The sequence below is a fragment of the Colius striatus genome, chromosome 4 (assembly GCF_028858725.1).
Source record: "Colius striatus isolate bColStr4 chromosome 4, bColStr4.1.hap1, whole genome shotgun sequence".
Taxonomy (NCBI): Eukaryota; Metazoa; Chordata; class Aves; order Coliiformes; family Coliidae; genus Colius; species Colius striatus.
The window spans coordinates 19,821,884-19,844,869 of record NC_084762.1 but is presented as its reverse complement, the minus strand read 5'-3'; the positions used below and the strand labels follow the sequence as shown (position 1 = coordinate 19,844,869).

Genomic DNA, 22,986 nt, shown 5'->3' with positions numbered 1-22,986 from the left:
AATAACATTTGCTTGTGTTTATAGCCAAATCTTAAAATTGACCTCTTGTATCACAGATTCCACTTGAGTAAAATTCATGCAGAGCTTCATGCTTCTCAATCACTGAAGGCAAGCACTAGCAGTTGCAAGACAGCGCGTTGACCTCAATCCTGGCTGGGGTGGCTCTCGTGTTTTAGTGCTTGCAGCACTGTGTTTGCCACAGCACTGTCCTCTTCCCAGCACCTCCGCCTGTCTGCTGGTGCTGCTGTGCTTAGCGCTCTCTCTCTGTACCAAGAAATAGCATTTTCAAACCCAGGCCGTTGTTGTGCTGAGGATGGAGTGTCCCCATACTGGGTAGGGTCCTCTCATGCTCATTCACCTTCCCAAATTGAAAGGGCTGCTCTGCACTCCTCATCTCTTTCACAAAAAAACCTCTGTTCAGTGGGATTGCTCACCTGCAGTACTGTCTTCACATGAATGTATTTTCACCTTATCCATCTTCAAATAGAGAAGCATAGAGGCTAATTTGCTTCTTTGTAGCATTGCTGGTGTCTTAGTAATTTCCCCGGATAAAAGAAGAGAGTAAAAAAACTCCCTAAACTGCCAGAGAAAAAGAATAAACAAACCCAACACATTTCCATGGAATTATTCTGTTGGTCAGATGTGAGTCTCCACTTGCACGAAATAATTAGGAGTTGTACTATGTAGAGCATGCTTAGCATCAAAGTAGTCACAAGTGCCTCGTATTTTCTTCTAAACAGTCTCAAGGGTAGTGAAAGCTGTCAAAAATCAAAGCAGCTGGCTTCTCTATGAAACACAGAAGCTCTTTTTCCTATATCAAAAAACACAAACATTTTCAAATAATTGACCGAGATGTTGATCAATTTTCATCTGATTTAGCAAAGATCACGCAGTCTCGAAATAAGGGAAGCATCTCAATTGATACCAACCTGATCAATGTTGATATTTTTAATCCCTGGCAGAAAATAACAGCTGTCAAGGAGGCATATGCAGAGGCTTCACTGAATGTGTAACTCTACAGAAGAAAGGATGAGTTCTCCTCCTTTAAATCATAGAATAATAGAATGGTAGGGGTTGGGAGGGAAATCCAGAGATCACCTAGTCCAATGCTCCTGCAGAAGCAGTTTCACCTAGATCAGGTCACATAGGAAAATGTCCAAGCGGGTCTTGAAGTCCTCCAAGGAAGGTGACTCCACAATCCCTCTGGGCAGCCTGTGCCACTGCTCCATCACCCTCATAGTAAAATAATTTTTTCTTATATGTAAGTGGAACTTTTTGTGTTCCAGCTTCATCCCATTATCCCTTGTCCTGTTGCTACGTACAAGAGAAAAAAGGCATGTCCCAGCCTATTGACATTCACTATTTAGATATTTGTAAATGTTAATAAGATCTCTCCTCAGTCTCCTCTTTTCTAGCCTAAACAGCCCCAGTTAAATGCATTCTCTGTACCATTTGTCTAGGTGTTCTTCAATAAAACCAACATCTCAGTGAATGAATGCATATAATTGTTCAATCAGCAAATTAGGCAGATCCAGCCTTAGGAAACAGAGCTTAGATGATCTGTAACTTCTGCAACATTTTTAATGGGACGTTATGCAGAACTTATTTAGACCTGGGAGTGAGACCTCAAAAAGGTCATACAGTACAGTTTTATGAGAGTCCCCGCTAACTGCGGCTTTTGATTCACTCTCACCTGGTACCCTCTAAACAAAATAAACACATAATTGTCTGTTTGGTGCCTGGGTGCAGTTTGGCCAGGTCATGGGTAGTGGCAAGCCTGTAAAGAAACTTCTCTGTTTGCTTGGAGTTGGACATGGTCTGCAGAGCCTGCACAGCAACCTTATCACTCATCTGCAACTACTTGACAGGAAACTGTAGCAATGTGGAGTTGGTCTCTTCTCCCAAGTAACAAGTGATAGAATAAGAGGAAATGGCTTTAAGGAGCACGAGGGGAGGTTTAGATTGGAGATTAGGGAAAACTTATTCACTGAGAGGGTTCTTAAGCATTGGAACAGGCTGCCCAGGGAGGGAGTGGGGTCATCATCCCTGGACGTATTTAAAAGCCATGTAGATGAGGTGCTCAGGGACATAGCTTAGTGATGGGCTTTGCAGTGTAAGTTGAGTGGTTGGACTCAATGATCTCAAAGGTCTTTTCCAACTGAAACAACTCTACGATTCTATGGCAAGTGCTGGTCTCCATAAATGCAACAAAGGGTACATCTAGTACCTACTTCCCTATCATTCTTTACACACCAACATGGAGGTCATTATGTTACATATCTATGCATAATCTCTTCTGGTAGTATAGACATAGAGATAGAAATATATCTTCAGAGAAAATAAGACTTGCAGCAGGGTCAGGTGTGTAGACTGACAGACTCCTTCATCTAGCAGAAGCCAGTGTGAGTTTTGCCATTGATTTTTTCAGAGGGCAAAGATTTTAGCTTATTTTCAGCCAAATTGCAGTTTTATGGGCAAATGAAGAAGCTTTTGTGGATGAGGTTGACAAGGAAGTACAAATCTGATTTGCATTTCAACAAAATACAACAAATCAATAGGCTTTTAAAAGTGAAATTATTCTCTGGTAATTTGTAGTGGGATGATGAAGCAGTGGTGGGTGTTAGTTTTGTATTTGCCCATATCTGACTGTCAGAGGTTATTGCTTCCCTTGAATTTGCAATTTGGTACTGTGTTACTCATTTCCTCAAGTTAATTAATTTCCATACTGTTAATTGTTAAGCTGTATCTCTTGATCTCAAAATACAAGGAAAGAAATCCTCAACTGTTTTAGCACTGCAGAACCACGGTCTGCTTCATACTTACCTGTGAATGTCTGAATTGTTTCATGGCATGTGGGTTTGTTTATGAATGTTAATATCGGTTTATCTATGTGCGTGAATCACAATTTCAGGGTGAGGGTCCCTGCATATGCTCTTCAACTCTTTGATATAAGACAAATCTATTACATACCCTTTGTAGAAGTTTCAATATTTCCAATTCCTTCCAGTTTTCACTTGGACGCTGGAACCTCCTCACACTCACTGGTCAGTCAAACTACATGGGGGAGGGAAACTCCAATCAATAACTTGCCTATGGACAAAAGCAATCGAACCCTTCCATTAAATGCTACAAAAACTGTATTTCTTTTTTATTAATGCACTACAGATCTTTCTTTGGATCTCTCAACTTGAGCTGTTTCCCGTTAACATTAAAAGGTTTGAAATTGTTCTTTGATCTGTTTTTACGGGTGCAGAATTGCAACATGGTGCTCCAACTTTTAGATTAGTGGTACACCGTGATCATTAAATTCTTGATAAGATATTACATTTTAATCATACTTTATAGGTCCTGAGAAAACAGGCAGGAGTTGTCATCATTTTTGCATCTTGATGCTTTTAAGTTGTATATCATATTCCTGACTGCGGTCACTACCTCCTTATTCTTGTACTCTGTTGAAAAAAGGAAGCCTTTGTTTGGTGGAAGAGGAGTACTTTCCATCAAAAATGACTATATTATGTGCTAAGATTTTTTTTATCTGTCCCATTTGAAAACTATGCAACTGTGTTAACACTTGTTTTCGGTAAACTGATGCAGAGGATGCTGTGTACCTGGATGATGAGAAAGAAAGGGAAGAATATGTCCTGAATGACGTTGGTATTGTTTTCCATGGAAACATCAATGACATAAAATCAAGAAGCTGGAGTTATGGTCAGGTGAGCTGTTTAGACTTTCTCTGAATGCTTCCAGTAGGACAGCAAGCAAGTTTAATTGACACCAGACTGTGGCTGAGACTGTGGGCTCTAAAGTGCATTATTAGTGTCTCCTTCAGAAAGACAAGGAGCATGATTTTAAAATTGTATGAAGTAAGTATATACCTAATCCAGAAAAGGAATATTATAATAGCTAACATTTAAAGACGTTGTTTTAGGGGCATGTTTCAGATACTAAGAGGCTGCCTGTTGAATGTTATAATAATTAGCTGAGGTTTCTGTGGCATTGTTGCTGCTTCAGGATCAAACTAATTTGGTGGAAGAGTTTGATTCTTTTCTTTTCTTTTCTTTTTTCATTTCTCACCAATAAGTGGTATTGCTTCGACTCTTCCTTTCATCTTTAGCAGCTTGATGAAAATAATTCTGATCTTCTGACATTCCATCACAAGATACCTGTGCCAAACTGGTGTTCAATCCTAGAGTTTTAACTTTCCTCACCAAAGTGACAAACGGGGAACCTCTCCCTTTGCTGCCAGGACTTGACAACATCAATCTCCAGTGGCCTTTTTCAGCCTGGGGGAAACACACCCTGCCAGGCTGATGTGTGGTGTTGGTGTGCCTTCAATATTCAGACCTTCTCTAGTTTACCTCAGTCTGCTTGTAAGTGCTAACCAGCCTGAAAAATCCCTATGAGATGAAACAGTTAAGTTGTTGTGTGAGAACAGGAAAAGGGAATTAACCAAATGAGCAAAACTCATCCCAGTTGTCACTCAGAGGGGCCCCAATAGCCAGTTCCTGGACACAGTGAACTCTGCTCATCTCACCTCCTGAATTTTCACAGCAGCACAATTAAGAAAGTATTGAAGTATTTCCTTAATGCTATGATGGTGGATGCAGTCAGTTTTTTCAGCACCTCTCTGGCACAGCCTTGCAGAGGGAGTCTTCTTTGCTTTACATTCCTCTCCTCAGCTAAAGACAACTGCAAAGTTTGAGCTGGATAAATTGCCAGTATGCTTGCCCTGGAGAGCTCTTTGAACTCATGTCTTTCTTGTTTTCTTCTTTAAAGGTACAATTTAGTCTTTTTTTTTTTGCCTGCAGTAGTACTGCCTTAAGGAGTTCCTGCCTCTGCACTCTTCCTTTGGTTGTGGCACTGCTGCTGTTTGCAGGGCCTGAATGTCATCCCGACTGAGATAAAAACAACCCTTAAATAAACGATGAGGGGGGAACAATTCCAGAAGCTGATGGAGCTTTCCATATGTGGAACCAGATCCTGTGGTCAAAGCTGGGTGTACATTTAAGTTGACCAAAAATGCCCCCTCCTGGCCCTTCCTTCCTCTGCAAGAGCTTGTACAGCCATGCAGTGAATAGGACTGGAGGGCTGATCTAGATCAATAAGCATCTCCTTGATTAGGTAGGTTTTTTTTCTTTATTCTCCTGGGTTATTTTCCAGGCTTGTTTGGTTTCTAGATTTTGTATTCATTCCATGACAGATGTATAGGAGGATGGAGAGAGGTGAAAGGTGCTGCTTAAACAAGCTGCTGGATTTATGTCCTAACATGCCAAATTTATGGCCTATGGTGGCTTGGCCTGTGGTGCTTATATTCTGAAAATCTGGCACCTTCCTGACACAAACACCAGCCTCCCTTGAGAATCTGCATTATTTATGTAGTTTTGCTGTGGAGGTAGTTCTATCTGGAAGGTTAGGGCTGTTCCGTAGTCCTTTGTCCTATACTTTCATTCCTGTGTTGTCTGAAATTCGGGGACCTGATATCCAGACTGTGCTGTGGTGCACCTTCTGTTATCATTTCCCCACGTGAAAACTGAGTGTGGCAGATGCATCTAAGGGGGCCCAAGCCAAGAGCTGACACAGAATCCATTCTTTTGTATGGATGTAACAGACATCTAAAACTGCAAAGCAACGAAGAAATACTCTTCTGGTTCCCTCACTTTCAGTGAGGTGGAGGATTTGATATTCCCAATTGCACCCTTAAAATTTCCAGCAGTTGAAAACATGTATCTCCCTCATTCTCAGCAATTTTCAACAATTTTCAAGAACAAGAGCATTGCTATGAGTAAATGCACTAACAGCAAGGCCTATATTATGAATATATCATACAAATACACATTTTGTATTTATAATAGATAGCCATGTGCAACAGTGTAAGTAAAAAGCATAAGGCCATGTAGATTCATGGAGGTGAAGATTCAAAGAGGTATATGGTCATATACAAAACTATAGATAGACTCATGGACAGTAATATTCTTAGCCTAAAAAATTTCTTTGAACAATGACAGCTGGAAGCTTTAAATCAGGTTATAAATTGAAAAGGAACATACAGTTCAAAACTGGGTTACTAGTAGGAGACGATTCTCACAGCTGCTGTCTTTAATGAGCGGGATCAACATGAGAGGAGGAATGACAAGAAAAATGGACTAAGAAAGAAACAACAGACCAGTTGAAACATGGCTGTAATGAATGAGGATGGAGGTGTTTCTTGGAACATGACTGTGATTCCTTTCTTCTAAGGAAGTATAAATAGCCAGTCACTCAGAAAGGCCCACTGGGGATTATGGGGAAATTTGACTTTAGAAGAAATCTAGGAGCACAGCAATTCTCCAGCTGAGAAATGTCAGAAGTTGGATGTTATATTGATCATTTAACTTTTTTTTTTGGTAAGAAAGATAAAACTCAGGAGGCATAGAGTTCTTGTTGCCATCATGAGTTACATCATCTTCACACGTTGAGCTGCATTCTTCACCCACTGCGTAAATATGATGTTACTGTAGATCAGACCATAGGCAACACGTGACCACATCTGCCCTCAGCTGACTGTAAGAAGTACAGCTATAATTCTACCAGTGCAAAAGGTGGTACAGCCCCCTTACTTTGATTTGAATAGAAGGTCATCTGTTAGAAACAAATTGGCATGAAGGAGGATGCCCAGTAAAGGCCAGCCCGACTAAATACGTTGCTCTGTAACACAATGCACATCTTTGAGTGGACAGAACCTCTTTTCCTATATATTTTCTCAGGCCTTGTTTTCCATCTGCAGTCTTTCCCAGGTGACTGTGTAGTGTCTCTGGGATGGTAGTGATTTTCCACAGCACCTCTTGCAGTGCTGTGCCTACTGTTGGTATCAATATTATGGCTACTGCTCCCACAGCATCAGGGCTGTTCCTCCAGCATTCCTTCCCCTACCTTCACCAATAGCTGTGGGTGGGCACGTTCTTGGGAGGGACCACGGCCAGAACAGCTGACCCAGGCTGACCAAGGAGATATTCCATACCATATGACGTCAGCTCAGTAATATAAACTGGGGGAGAGAAGCAGGAAAGAGGGGGCAAGATTCATTTTTGGCCTTCCAAAAGCAACCGCTATGCGTACCGAAGCCCTGCTTCTCGGGAAGTGGCCGGACATCGCTGCTGATGGGAAGTGGAGAGTAACAGCTTTATCTGCTTTTGCTTCGCTTCTCGCATGTGCAGCTTTGCTGCTTCTTTACTAAACTACTTTTATCTCAACCCATGAGACTTTCATCTTATTTTCTCCCCTTCTCTGGCTTGCTGAAGAGGTGGGTGATAGAGCGGTGTGGTGGGCATCTAGCATCCAGCCAGGGTCAAACTACCACACTCTGACAAAGTTCCTTGGTCCTAAATTTGGTTTATGTCCATTTCAGTTCGTGTTGAGCAGGCAGTGTCTGTGCCCAGCCCAAGTTCACTCAGATGTCCTGGCTGCCTACTGCTGCTCCAGCTCCTCTGATGTTTCAAGGAGTGTTCAGCCTTAGAAGTGCTATGTTTCTGTTCCACTTCACTCTAGATAGCAATTTTATGCCAAGAGTGAGAGTGGGAAAGCGATTTAATTTGATTTAATGTTTTTAAATCCCTGGATAGTTAAGAAGGGCAAAAGTGACTTTAGAGTTAAGGCTACCCTGCATCCTGTACTAATGCAACAGCTAGGCTTTACAGTTTGTCCTATCTCTTCCCCTGTTAATCCAGTTATTTCACAAGCATTCGTGTCATTTTGTAAGTGCTAAGGTGGAAGGCCACAAGCCAATTTCTTTCCTCTTTATTCTTTCTGTATATGCTGGCAAGTTTGACAGTGTCTCTTAAGCTGTAGATGAAAAGACTTAATTTTCAGGATAAACTTCTTATTGATTTAACTCATGTCTCAGGTTCTGCTGATAATTTGAAGTGCAGATTTTGATCCTGGTGAAAGTGATAAATCATTGAATGAGAGCAGAAGAAAAGTGAACTTCAAGCAGGAAGGATGACTCTGAGGGCCCAGAGTTTACATTATCTGTTGTGAGGATTCTTCTTAGTGAGGACACTCTCAACTGCACGGTCATTCACCCAGGTTTATTTATGTTACATACCAGTGAAATGGAGTGGAGAGTCTATCGTGCAACTCTTCAGCTTCCCAGGGATGATGCCATCTTAGAAGTAGATCTCTAGGAAACACTGATCCTTCTTTCCTTATTTTCCTAAACACCATGAATTCCATTTTGCTTAGACTATAAGATGTTACTGACTAGTGAAAGTCTACTCCAGAGAAAATAATTCACTACAAGTGTGGGTGGTGATAAGAGAGGTGTGCTGCCTTGGAGGATGTTGGCTGAACATGATCCACATGGCAGTGGTGCTTTGAGCAATAAGACCCAGGCAGGCTTGAGGCAGAGGCAAAGAAAAGGATGTTCTTTGGCCAGAAAACAACTGAGGGTGGTGAAACACAGGGGAACACTTGCTTGGCTTATGCCAGACCTTGGCTGCTGCCTGGGATGTCATCTCCATCTCTCCCATCTTCCCTGCAACATCAGCAACTGTCTTGACTCTTTGGGGCTTCCTTTTCAGCAATCTGGCGTGACCCTTCTCCTCTGCCTCTCCCCAGGCTACCAAAGCAGCAGTTTAGCCTGGGATCTTACTCGCCTTCTTCAGGAGACAAAACTCTAATCACCTTTATCTGCCAAGGAGCCCTAAGCCAGGCTGGAGACAGTTGCAAAATCAATCCAACCCTAGTAGTAATATAAGAGCAAAACACCTGTGCTTCATATCTTTATGGATGCAAGCATAGAACATAAAACCTAACATAGAATGGAAATGAGCTCCATGGAATTTCTGTCACAGCCTTGAAGGTTAATAGAAGATTGTGTATCTAGGAGATATTTAGTTTATTAATGTGCATTTCCCAGTCTCCTACCGTTTTCAAGGGGACAGGGGCATTTTTCTTTACTATGCAGTTTCTCTTAAGGAAAATGAAATACATTGCAGGGCAAGTTCTTTGGCAAATCATTTCTGGTCTATTTAGGCACCTCTGCCCTCAATTCATTCTTGTGCTTGTTCATGCTGGATCAAAGAAACTGTACCTTTTGACATTATTTTTGAAGAAGACTGCTTTAGGTCACTTGGTCTTTTTGATGTCTAAGCTGTTGTAGACCAGGATTAATCTATATAATCAGCTTTTGGCTTGTCAATGTTAAACATATTTAAATATAAACTTTAAAATGTAAGAGTCTTCAAAATAACTTTGGCAAACCACTTACTGTTCAACTTCCCAGCAGTGCATTGGCTGTGTCAGAGAAGTCCTGAAATTAACAGGTCTGGAATATGTGAAGGACATGAAGTCCTTCATGAGTAGACTAGCTTCTTGTAGTTACTATTATAATATCTTCCTATTATGTACTTGTTAGCACTTAAAATTTTATGTCCTGTCAGAAAGGCTGTGTTGTCATTTCAACCTTCTGGAAACTGGACTGAGATTGAATTGAAAATTACACTCTCTTTTCTCTCACAGCCTCTCACATTTTTTTACTATACATGGATGATTGTATTTTTAAACTCAGGACTTTGACCTGACCAGCTAATTTGCCTTTGCCTTCCAGAATAAAAAGCAGCTCAATTTTCCCTCTGTTTCCCTGTTTATTTTCTTTTATCTAGTTTGAAGAAAACATTCTGGATGCTTGCCTGTTCCTGATGGACAAAGCAGAACTGGAGCTCTCTGGGCGTGGAAACCCAATCAAAGTCTGCCGTGTTGCCTCTGCAGTGGTATGTGATGGATGCCTAATATGTGTTAGGCTGATTTAACTGGCCCTTGAGCCCTGATGTGCTCACTCCAACAGGTGCTGGATCAATTGTCCATTTTGACCTCTGGGGTCTGTCATTTTATTTCACTTCACTGAAGGTGAAATACTTGTGTTGGCTTATTGCCTTTTCTCAAGAATGGTACCTCACTGGTAGGAAAGACGTTTTTAGACATTGCACTCCAGGCACAATAGCATTTCATATGCTTGCCTTCTGATAGCTGAGATCTCGAGGAACCTATTTCTGTCATGAACAGTGAAGTGGTAGGATGGCTGGCATATGAGATGGAGAACTGAGAGACTTTATGTGGACTCCAGCACAATAGGATCTTAAAACACTACAATGGTGGGAGTTACTGTGTCTGATTTTTAAGGCCCAAATAGCCTAGTTGGGCTGAGAACACTTTTGCATGCTACCTTGGCCCCAGAAGAAAACACAGTGAGAGCTGTCCCCTTAAACATAGGGGCCACAAAATTTACATCGCTCAGAATGGAAGTACCAGAAGCAAAGAGTAAAGAGAAGACTTCCCTCATCTCCATTCTTTCCAGTTGCTGGGCACCAGGAGCTAGACTGTGAAGTGCAACAGCAGCCTCATCACTAATACTCAAGACAGAAGACTCATCTAGGATGTGGGAGGCAGAGGCTGAGTCCTCTGCCTTATAGAGGTTTGAACTGATGCCTTCTACTTCCCCAAATAATACCCTAGTCATTGTAGATGTTCTCCCAAGTCAACTACTAAAATAGTCCACAAAACATGTCTGCTGGAGATGAGTGATCCTTTGACCTGCTTGTTACAACATTTGCCCAGGCTTTGAAAAGATGAGCTCTTTGTCTTAGATGACATTGAAATGGGATCTTGAGCCTCTCAGCGCCACGTGCTGCATTTTGCATAGCATCATGTTAAAAAGTATAGCTTCAGCAAGAAGTCTTGAAACATCTCCACTTCTCTTCTTATTTTAACCTTTTGATTAGCTATTTCACCTCAGACATTAGAAATATAGTTTCAGACCTTCAGATGGAAGCAAGAACTGAATGTGTTTCCCTCATCCCTGGGCTAGTGGATGTAAAGAATCCTTCATGTAGGGATTGTGGAAGTCTTAAGGGCAAAATAGCACAAAGTTTATGAACCCAAAGAGCAAGGTCTTAGATTCTAAGCCACTCAAGCATTTTTGGGAAGTGGAGACGTTCACCACTGGAAATCCGGGAGATAATGGTCTCCTGGACCATTAGACTTCAGGTCTAATCTGCAGGATTGGGCCATAGCTGAGTGGGACTTTTGGCCATCTGAAATCTGGACCTTGGTAAGAAGCAGCCAAGAGGTATTGAAGTCCCACCTGTGTTCCTTAATATCACTCTTGCTCATGTTGAAATGTGGTAGACCTCAACTCATCTGAGGAGGTGCCCCCATGCTGGGATCCCTCTGAGGCTTCCTGATGTTGTAGAGCAGGTAGTGTCACCTCCTTCTTCCCCTCTTTGCAGACAGAGGAGAGCTCGGAGATCAACATGCTGCCCTTTCCTTGAAATACCTCTTTTCTTGGCATGTTTCCCACAACAACGAGATGGGTACAACCCCTTAACCCTTTGGTTAGGACTCTGAATACTTATCTTTATTCAGTCCTAGAGTTCACAGGAAGTCGATTTTCTAATTATAAAACAGTAGTTAATCCAGCCAAAAGCTTTTAAATGAGAATTGTGATTTATTTGGCTGGTGTGTAGCTGTTCCACATTAGCATAATTAAAAGGTACAGAGCGAATGAGCTTTTTGCTCAGCCTCAACTGCTTTGGCTCAAATTGCATCTAGGAGATGTATTGCTCATTAATGCCTATCAGTATAGCCATTAGTCAGCAAAGATCCTTGCTTTGTATAATCTTAACCTGAGGAAAACTTACACAGCAAATTCCTTCTTGTTTTCCTGTGTGCTGGAGCGAAGAAATTGGTTTGTTCTCTAAAAATAACAGGTGGAACAGTTCTCCTCTCTATCCGCTGTAAATCAGGAGTGATTTTATTAAAAAGTCTGGGCTGATATGGACAGGAAACCACAGCATGTTAGGAAAAAAATCCAAATTAATATTTCTGAGGCTTGCTTATCAGTGTATAACCAATCAAGTTTATTAAAAATACAGAGCAGTAAGCATGTTTAATGTTAATAAAACCTACTAAACTGGCAACATGGATACTTAGTGTGGTGATTTAATTTCACCATTATTTTTAAGTGCCTGACCTTCATTCAAAATTGTTCAGTAATGGAGATTCCATGGCCCTTAGCAAGATTGTTTTATTTGTCTCCTACCTTCATAATTAAACATTTCTGTCTTCTGACCTAAATTTGTCTGTGTTCAGCTTCTCCCATCCTATCTTTGTCTGCTGGGTTAAAGAGCTCTTTATTATTCGGCTTCTGACATTCCTAACACTGGTTTCTTTTCTCTGTAGATCAACTCTAGGGATGATAATGGCGTGATTGCTGGCTCCTGGGACAATACATACACTTACGGTGTGGCACCATCAGCCTGGACAGGAAGTGTGGACATCCTCTTGGAGTATTACAGCTCTAAGCAACCAGTGCGATATGGCCAGTGTTGGGTCTTTGCTGGTGTCTTCAACACATGTAGGTACCAGTGACAAAAGCTCCATGCTGCTATGCAATTCTTGCATAACAGAGAGATTTTAGGTTAAACTAAGTGAAATACTCAATAACTCTGTGTTGTTCAGGAGTAAAGAGTAGACAGTCTTAAACATATGTGGCTAAAATAGATGGTCTTTAAATAAGCCTTGAGTTTGCCTGCTCTTCCACACAATTCTTTTAACTGTTTATTGGTTCAGTGAAATGTATTCTGTGGCTCACAAAGGTAAGTTTGGGAGAGAAAAAGTTAGTCTTTTGTCAGAATCCACATTTCTGTTAGGAATTCTGAAATGAACAGGAGTCTTGTTATCTAGACCTGCAATAAGAAACTGTTATCCAATATGGGAGATATGCTGCTGTTTCTGCTCCAGAAAGGCCAAATCTCACCTGCTGAGGATTGTTCCTAGGAAAAATTGACATGCACTGTCCCAGCACCTGTCTATTGAGCACTGGTAACATTTTCTATGGAGTTTGTGAGCCAGAATAATGAGGAAAATACTGGCCTGGCTTATGACTTGTCTAGCACTACAAGGTTAAGTCTAAGCACATTTACTCAAACTAAAGTTCCAATGTTGCAGCAAATAAGATGTTGCAGGTTGTACAAGTAGGGGAAAACAGTGTTGGATTGGTCCAACATCTGCTAATATGCTGGAACACACTGCAGCATATTAACAGTCAAGAAAGACTCTAGGACTGTAAAAAATGTGCATTATACAGATAATGGGGCCCAGACATTGGAAACAACACTTATGGCAAGTGCCAATGTAGTGCCAAGTCAAGCAGTTCCTATATTGATGACACTGGCCAACAGAAGCAGCTCAACAGAAACGAAAAGTAAGGGTCTGTCATGGGTCTAGATAGTCTTCCTTAGAAGCACTTACATGCATTTAAGTATCAAACTCAGGGAGGGAACAAATGTACTTAGAATCATGGGAAGACAATGGGTACTTCTGCAGGCTTGGAGCCTACTTTACATTGTGTACTATTCAGCCACATCTGAAAGTCTAAGCCTCAATACTTGTATTTAAGACGTGAAAAGGAAATTACAGAAAGACTCTGAAACCTTTCCATTTCTATCTGTCTCAATACTGTCACATGTAGGAATCATGTTATACTTCTTTTCACATTATACTTCCATAAAAAATGAAGGATATTAATCACCCATATTTTGCAGCAGCCATGGAAATTGAATAATTAATAACAACTTACAAGACTGACTTCACCCTCAGGCAGCCCTGGACATCTCTACGTTTTCACTTTTTTTGCCTGTTCTGTACGTGTATGTTTCATTTTGTACATAATTTTCCTCCAACCTGAATAATTGAATTTCATTACTCATTTTAGTTACCTCAGGTAGTTTAAAAGCTATTCAGAACAGTAAAGACCTCGGAAAGAAAGCTGTCTTCTGAACCCTTAGCCTTCTGCTGGCACACACTTCTCACAGCTGCAGCAAGGGATGCAATATCAAGTTTCTCTGCTTCTCTTTCCTATATCTTGTGAGGTTCCTCTTTTGATTTGGGAAGGTGCTGGCAGGTGCTATGTCCTTTAACTCTTGAAATTGTTCTTTTTATTCCTGGTTCAGTGGGATAATGAGCAATCACCCACATCCCAAAAACTTGAGAGACATCCATCTACTCCACTACCTGATGTCACGTGGTCTGTGCTTGATGCCCTTCAGCCTCTGCACAAGGCAGTGCGTTTGAAAAGGCTCCTTGCAAATGTTTCTTGTGATGTAACTCCTCACAGTGGCTTCCACTGGCTACTTTGTAATTTCTGTCCATTACCTCCTCTGGGTCTCTCTAGATCACAGACAGACATACACACACACACCAGTTTTCACGCCTTCCCCTTGCACTGGGCCCAAATTGCCACTGTGCAGTATTTTGCCTGCAGGCCCCTGTGAAACTGGGGCCAAACATCAGAGGCCCAGAGCCTGTCGTGTTAAATGGAGAGGTGTATTTATCAGGGGCAAAACTAGACTTGGTTTTCTGACTAAGTTGGTCAAGTTAAAGACGTGGCATGTTTTCATTTCATAATGCACAACAAACTTTATACTTCAGCAATCCTTGCAGCAGTACATTGTCAAGTAGCTGATGTAGCCACTGACACATCCAGCTCCTGACCATCACACAGTGAGGACAGCAAAGGTCCATGTACAACTAAAAGAGTTGTTTTGAGTTGATTCTGAGCCTTTCTCAGCTGCCAGTGTTTTGTCACTGTGACCAGTCCAGCTTTCCAAGGTTACTGTATTGTACACTGCAGATAGTCACCCGTTAAAAATGCTAAAACATTCTGAAAAATGGTCATTAATCTTGAAATTGTCAGACAAATTATTTTCAATGAGCCCTGATGGCTCATGTGCTGGAAGCCTGGGAGGGCACTTGAATTAAGTTTAATCAATAGGTACATATGGTATTGGATGCATCCAGGTAATTTGTCATCCAGGAACTTGAAATGAATGTGCAGTGTTACACTTTATTGGGAGTCACAGTAGTGACACTAATGAATATACAAAACCCAGCAGTAGCAGCAAGGGCTTCACATCACTGCAGCATCAGAACTATTTTTAGATAAGAATTCCAATAAAAATGTTTTCCCTTTCAAAAAAAACCCCTCAAAACCAAACAAAAAAGACCAACAACCAAAAAAACCCAGCCCTCTGTTTTCTGCAGAACCATAGTGGCTCCTAAATTGGGAAACAGGAATATTTTCTTGGTTGAGAGACAAAATGTTTCATCTGGAGAAGCTGGGATGATGTGTTAACCTGCAGCCCAGCTTCTTGATTGGGGTTGTGCTCCGTGCCTGTTTACCAGACAGGGTGCACAACAGATACAGAAGCCTAATAATAAGTATTGCACTTCAGATGTAGCCATAGTGTTATCACATTTCCCAAATTTACCCCCTATCCAATGGGTAGAAGCGTTAGCAGTGCTACATTGTGATGATCTGAGATTTAAGGGTAGAACCTTTTTTGTTGTTGTTTTTTGATCCTTCTCTTAAGATCCTTCATGGGAAGGGACTACCAAGTCCAAAATACTATTACTTAGCAATCAATAAAAGTTAGGTAATGCATTTTGTTCAGACTCTCTGACTCTGACATTTCACTTGCAAATGATGCAGATCTCCCTTGTTAGCAATAATTTTCTGCTTTATTCTTTAACATTCTTCAGATCTCTTCTGATGGCAGATGTCAAGCAGAAAAACTCCAACTCAACCAAAAGGAGATAGTTTCTATTAATTTTCTTTTTAGCATAGCCTGGACATTCTCCTGGGCTACTGGTAAAAGCAGACTTAATGTTTTTGCATTTCTTGCAAGCTCAAACTTATTTTTCTCTATAACACTTGTTTTAAGTGCTGACCTTTTTCATCCAGATTTGTCCTGAAATGCTACGGTGTGGTCACTATACAAGACTGTTCCAAACCTGCTGGTAATCAGCTGCTTAGGTTATATCTATTGTACCATTACATGTCTTGAATGCTCTTTATTTTCAGACTTGATAAAATATTTAAAGTATTCTATATAAAGACAGATGGGATGAATTATTTGGATTGATTTGACCAAGTTTTCCCATTTTATTCTAGTTATTAATAGTTTTTCTCCTCTCATTCTCTCATCCATGAGCACAGTCTTCATGTTTGTCCTTCTCATCACACTTCTCTCTGCCACAGTTCTGAGGTGCTTGGGAATACCTGCAAGACTCATTACCAACTATTCTTCTGCTCACGATAACAATGCCAATTTACAGTTGGACTTCTTTCTGGATGATGAAGGCAAAGTGGACACCACAATTACAAAAGACTCCGTCTGGTGAGTTCTCTTGGCAAATGTCTTTAATGTCTCAACTATATTAGTAGTAGAAAATATGCCATCAATGCCCACAGTTTATTTATTTCTCTGTGTCTTAAAGAACAACACTAGCTTATGTAAAACAGAATGAATGGATCATTAACAGGCTGATCAATATGAAGTGCTTGTCATGTAAAGAGACAAACCCTAGGGGATCCCTCTACTGATGTTACCATACAGTGCACATTTAAGCAACACTGGAGGTGAGCTGGAATGGGTTTGTGCTTCTTAGGTCCAGGCCATCTCTAAAAATGGAAAGGGCATTTCCATCTGTCTGTAGCCAGGCTCAAAGGAATACCTCAATATCTATGGAAAACCACCCTTTTTGTTCTGCTTCTGCCCAGTTCCCATATTTGAGGGTTTTACATTGTGTACATGCAGTCACTGTCACAAATAAATACTTGCCAAAATAAATCAAATTCATCTGAAAAAGAAACAAGGCAACATATCATACAAGTTGCTGAAATGTTATTGCCAGATTTATAAAAAGAAAACTCTCTAGGAATAAGAAATAGAGCCTATGTATTATGTATTCTTTTGGAGAAGACAGTCCTCTAACTTGCTCCTTGAGCTCTTGCTGTTTCCTGTCTGACAGAAGTGTAGCATATATTGATTATATGCTCGGTTCTGTAGAAATTGTCTGTTCTTTATCAAGCTTCAAGCCTCTCCTCCTCAGATTGAAGCAGTGACTGTGACCTCTGTGCTCTTATATTCAATGTTAATATACCAGATTTGTGTCAATGATATCGTCAACTCATCAGCATAGCTACTCATCAGTAGGTTTCATTAATGAGTTAATCTCTGGAAGTCTTCATATTAAAACTGTAGCAAACCCGTTCTTTGGCTAAATCTGATGCTGTAATCTCTTTTATATGACTTCCATAATCTGTTACCAAAAGGGAATCTAAGGAAAACCATTAGGTTCATTTACACTTGAAGCTTATATCACAGCATCAGAGAATAGTCAAGACTGGAAAGGACTCATGTAAGTCAACTAACCTGCCTACTCAAAGCAGGGTCATCTAGAGTGAGTTTCTCAGCACTGTCCCCAATTTGGTTTTTAATATCTTCATGATGAACACTCCATGACCTCTCTGGGAAACTTATGCTAGTGCTCAACCACTATCACAGTTAAAAAAGTGTTTGCTGATGTTCAGACAGAATTTCCTGTTTCAACTTCTGTGATTCTGTAATTTGTGCCCATTGCTCCTTGTCCAGTCATTGGGGGCCACACTGTCTCTGTCTTCTTCCCCTCTACTCTCTTAACTAGGCATTTATACACATGGATAAGATCCTATTGAGCCTTCCTTATTAGCTTCTTCTTGTGTACAGCCTCTGGTGTATCAGTCATTCCTTCAGTTTTCTATATCATCCAACTTGCTGAAGGTGCAGTAGATCTCAACATCTAGGTCATTCACAAAGATGATAAACAGTATTGGGCCCAGGATCAATCCCTGGAGTACACAACTAGTGAGTAAACTCCAGCTAGAATTCACAGAACTGATCACAACCATCTGATCATCCAGTTTTCAATACACCTTACTGCCCACTGATTTGTCTATGAGAATGTTCCAGAAGTTGGTGCTAAAGTAAAAAAACAAGACAACCCTCATACACTGGTCTCCCTTTGTCCACTCAGTCATTCGTTTCATCAGAGAAAGCTATCAGGTTGGTCAGGCACAGCTGGCCTCTTGTGAATCCATACCGACTACTGCCAATCTTCTTGTTTTTAATATGTTCGGAAATGCTTTCTGGAAGAATTTCTCTATAACCTTCTTAGAGACCAAGGTGAGGCTGACAAGTCTGTAGTTCTCTGGGTACTTTTTCTTCTCTGTCCTGAAGAAAGGAGTGATATTTGCTTTTTTCCAGTCCTCAGGAACCCTCCCTCCCCTCAATCACCATGACCTTTCGAAGACAAATATGAATATTCTTAACAATGACATTGGCCAGCTCCCTCAGCACTTTTGGCTCCATCCCATCAGATCATTGAACTTCTCTGTATCTAGTTTAAATACTCTCTAACTTGTTTCTCCTGTACAGATGGTAAATTTTTGTTACTTCAAATTTCGACACTGGTCTCAGTGACTATGATTCCTGAGGGCAAATCTTAACAGTAAAAAACAAGGAAAAGACAGCGTTGAATACTTTGGCCTTTGTCACTTAGGTCCCTTGCAGCATTCAGCAGCAGATCCACATTTCTATAGCATTGCTTCTGGTACTAATGTGCTTGCCTTTCTTTTCAGATTCTTTGACACTCTTCTTTTTGATCTGGGTTTTGGCTTTCCTAAAACTATCTCTGCACGCTCAGGCAGCGTCTCTGTATTCGTCCGGGACATCTTTCCCTGCTTCCACTTCCTGAGCCCTTTTTTTTTAATATTTAAGTTTCACAGGGTTTACATTGTCCACCATGTGGTCCTTGTGCCACTTTTGTTTGACTTCCTGCATACAGGGATGGACCATTCTTAAACATGGAGGAGGTGACCCTTTAAAAACAACCAGATCTCCTGGGCCCATCTTCCATCTAGAACTGCCTCCCATGGGATTCTTCCAAGGAGGACCTTAAACGGGCCAAAACCTACTCTCCTGAAGGCCAGGATTGTGGTCCTGCCATTTGCCTTGTTCTCTCCTATTGGGAATCTTGGGAGTTCCTATTTTGCTAAGCCACATCTGGTCTATGTCACAACGGGACCTCAGTACACCTCACAGGACTGGTCCTTCTTATGGCTCACAGAGCTGTAAAGGAACAGTCACTCTTCTGAAATATCTGCCTATAAATGATATGACACAAGACCTAGTGATTGGCCACCTCACTGTGCAGTCCATATACACCCAGTTTATGGATCATTGCCACGTTTCACTATCTCTTCTTCTCCCCTCCTGACCTGATCTATGAAACACCTCTCACCCACTTTTCACATTTCCTTTTACTTCTTTACCTTTTATTCTCCCACCTGTTTCTCAAAATTTCTTAATTCAGTCCTTTTTTTCTGCATTCTTTTGGGACAGGGACAAATCATATAGAAACATCCTTACTCCACTGGAATCCATATGCACCTTCACATAAGCATTTAATCCTCCCATCCTACATTTGCTTTTCTTTGGCTTGATTAGTTTTTGAACTGCCTTCTCCATCCTTGCATCCTCCTAGAACATTTATTAGTACATGGTGCACATAACCCTTTGGGCATGACTTAATATATTACACATCTCCTTTCATTTCTCCTCTGTGTCCTTTTTCTTCATTACTCTGTAACACTCCATGGTAGCCCACTTGCTGACTTTAAATGTCTTGTGTCTTAACCTTGATTTTATTTTTAATGTTTCTTTTCTTTCTTTTCTGGTGGTTTTTTTTTTTTTTCCAAGAGGACAAGCTCAAAGTATTTATAATGATTTTTTTTAAATGTATTTCTCACTTTTATTTATAATCTCCTGAAAACTGGAAGCAAAGCTCTTTTTCTTTATTAATATATCATTTCTATTGCCTTACATGGCTGGATCTTATCTGTCTTCAGGTTTTAAATAGTCTCAGAATTCAAGGATACTTGGAGCCAGGTTTTTTAGACCAATCAATTTCTGAGTGTGAGGCTCCCTCTGAATGTTATCTGACATTTATTTATTTTTATTAAAGATCATCTTCTCCCTCAGGATGGGAAACAACAACAACAAAACACATATACAAAATTACACAGACTTTGCAAAAAGTTATTTTTGTAAAGCTGGCCGGATTTGTGCCCATCAGTACTGCCTCTTTCTCCTATTTTGTTCTCCTTGTCTTTCTTAATGATGATATAAAGACACTTAGAGAATATTTTTCTTGGATGGGAATCAAAACTGACTTCTGTGGAGGTCCAAGCAGACCGACATCATCACCTCAGTAGAAACTTGCTTGAAGTCACCCAGCCCCATGGAGATTCATCCATGTCCAAGCCTGTGGAGAAAGCCCTTCCAAGACCTCTGCTCTCTCAGTCACTTCCAGCTCACTTTTCTCTAATTTCACAATAATGGTGTCGGTGTCTCTTTTAACTCCAATGCCTGAGCTTATTAGCTAATGAAAGGACAGCAGCTGTTTCCAGCGTGTGCCTGTCTCATAAGCAGTACGAAGTACCCTATTTAAATTGTCTTCCAGGCATAAAACCCACCTGATCATCTTTTATTAATTTCCCCATCACTTTGTTTAGTCTATTCATAATTATCTCTGTAAATATTTAATGGTCACTACATTGATCTGTGTTGATCTGTGTAGCAATTCTTGTTTTCTTTAATTTCTCAGGCTTGCTGTAGAATGCAAGAACTACAGGATCAGTTTAACAAATTATGGCTGTGGACCCAGCTCCTCAGCTGTGCTCGCTTCTACCAGAGAGACATTTCTGCCACATTTCAGAGAGGCAAATATTTCCCTCATCCTCTTTTCTTCAGTGCTCATGTGCTTTACAAGCAATGACTTCCTGTCCATTCACATTCTACATGCTTAAGAATATTTGCTATTTTCATGGCAGCAGACCTAACAAAATTGCTGTCCTGATAAGCTCAACACTATACTAATAGGAACCAGTAAGAAACGTTCTGTACCTTAGCATGAGTATAGGAAAAAAAATACAGAAAAAAACCCCTGCATTACCTAAGTACAAAATTGAAACAGAGCTGCCATTTTTGTGATCCCCCCTCTTGGTTTTATCATCCTTCTCTCCTGCCCACTCTTCAGGTTTTTCTTTCTCAGAACACAAAGCCAATGATACATTGGAGTTTGAGTCAAAGTGAACTAGTTATGGCTTCAGGGTAGGGACTGTCTCTCTCACGTGCTGGCATAACAGTTTTCAAAAACCCACCTACCACAAAGTGCGTCCCCATTCTCTGGTAGCCCTCAGCAAAGCTCTGAAAGCATGATTCAGCATTGACTACTCTCAACAGCATCAAAAATTCTGAGTGTGCGTCATTTTTCTTGAATAATTCCTTTTTCTGTAGTACTGCTTCATTAACTCTCTTAACTGACAAGTTTTACCCTGATACAAGCTTTCATTTCCACTTTGAAATGTCTTGTTAGACAAGCTTCAGATCCTTCTGATTCTGCTCCTTGGCTGTTTTTCACCTATCATTAGTGAAATGGTCAGAGTTTAACAATCCCCATTTTGGTTGCTAGTAACATTGCATGTAAGGTAGCTACAATTTGCAATCGAAAGCTCCCCTTTCTCTACTCCTTCCTTCTTTTATTTTTTAGAGTAATGAAATTCAAACGTTTTGTCGGTTTTACTGCAAAGACCCTCCTCGATTGTCTTACTTGTGCTCTCCCTTGAGCATGAGTAACATTGCAGGACGTTACAAGAACTGTCTTTTCTGCTCATCTTTAAAACTTTCTGGGCAGACTGTTGATGCTGTAGTGTTTTTTTTCGTTTGCTGAACATCCAGCCAAGTGAGAGCATTTCAGCTGTGAGCCCTAGATAAGCCACTCTCAGAAATCACCTTTCAGCACATTGTCTTAGGCCCTAAAGGCAAGATTTGGCCCACAATAGTTGCCAGTGGGTTTTACAGAAAACTGTTATGTTCTAGGAGATCTGACCTCTCTCAGTGGCACGACACACTGGGAAGACCTTATAAGGAATCCACAGTGAGAATGATCCTATAAAGCCTATACAGGGTCTTGTTTGTCAAATAACACAGAAACCAGTTAAGCATATTTCTACTGTATGTTATGCATTTGATCCTGAAATCTCCTCAGAAGAAATGCTAAAGCTTCAGTCTTCATAGTCTTAAAGCAGACTGTGCTTCAATGGCTTGTAGAAGATTCAAATCTTTCTTTAGCAGGTAGACCAAAGTGCAGGTATCTAGCTGGAAAGGGATTGTAGCTTGTGTAGCTCTTCATATACCCAAGCAATCTCCAAGAATGGAAGTTTTATGAGACATTTGTATTCAGAACACATTAGAAGAATCAAAAAGCTTCTTCAGCTTGTGGTCGAGAAACTACAATGCAGGATTGTTGCCTTCAGATTTTAACAGACTCCAAACTTTTAGTCCTAAAAATCTATTCTCTAAAAAGTGAAAACTTTTTCACACTTAGATTGGCAAATGTTACTGAAGCAATGACACAACTTAAATACACAGGTTTGTTTGGGTCTATATGTTTCTTTCCCAGAAATTAATATTTGGGCCTTATCTCTTATCTAAGGAACTATCATTGCTGGAATGAAGCTTGGATGACCAGACCTGATCTTCCTGTTGGCTTTGGAGGGTGGCAGGTTGTTGACGGGACACCCCAAGAAACCAGTGATGGTAATATCTTAAAAGATGTCCTTAGCAAATTTGCAAACATATCTTTCTCAGTCTGCAGAATAACTATGCCCTTCCCAAATTTTCTGCTTTAACCAAAACCAGCTGCAACTGCGTTTCAAGCACTTGAGACTTAGAGTGAACTTTACCGTGCCATGAAGGTACCAAACCATTAGGTTGTTTCAGACTTGAGTCTGTTGTTTTGAGGGTTATTAACAGAATTAATCTTATCGCTTCTTGGTCAGGAGTTCCTAGAAACTAGTAAGAGTTCATCAAGCCTAAATAATTCCTTTTCTTTGAGAATATACAACATTTAGCATATTTTTAAAGTAATTTAATCTCTTACCTTTTCTCTCTTCTCCCCATAGGTATGTACAGATGTGGCCCAGCCTCAGTTCAAGCCATTAAACATGGTCACGTTTGCTTCCAATTTGATGCTCCTTTTGTCTATGCTGAGGTACATACCTAGAAATTT

At 40.6% G+C, this 22,986-nt stretch overlaps 1 protein-coding gene across 8 annotated transcripts in view; it reads left to right on the top strand.

Annotated features, from left to right (window-relative positions):
* Positions 1–22,986, top strand: part of F13A1 (coagulation factor XIII A chain) — a 121,397-nt gene that overhangs the window by 83,090 nt on the left and 15,321 nt on the right. For 6 of the 8 annotated variants that reach the window (XM_061995429.1, XM_061995427.1, XM_061995428.1 and 3 more), the window contains 6 exons: positions 3,595–3,713; positions 9,639–9,746; positions 12,214–12,388; positions 16,031–16,211; positions 22,411–22,514; positions 22,880–22,968. In XM_061995429.1, coding sequence (XP_061851413.1) covers positions 3,595–3,713; positions 9,639–9,746; positions 12,214–12,388; positions 16,031–16,211; positions 22,411–22,514; positions 22,880–22,968 — 776 coding nt within the window. The remainder of the gene's footprint in view (positions 1–3,594; positions 3,714–9,638; positions 9,747–12,213; positions 12,389–16,030; positions 16,212–22,410; positions 22,515–22,879; positions 22,969–22,986) is intronic. The other 2 variants (XM_061995432.1, XM_061995435.1) reach the window with 1 other exon arrangement.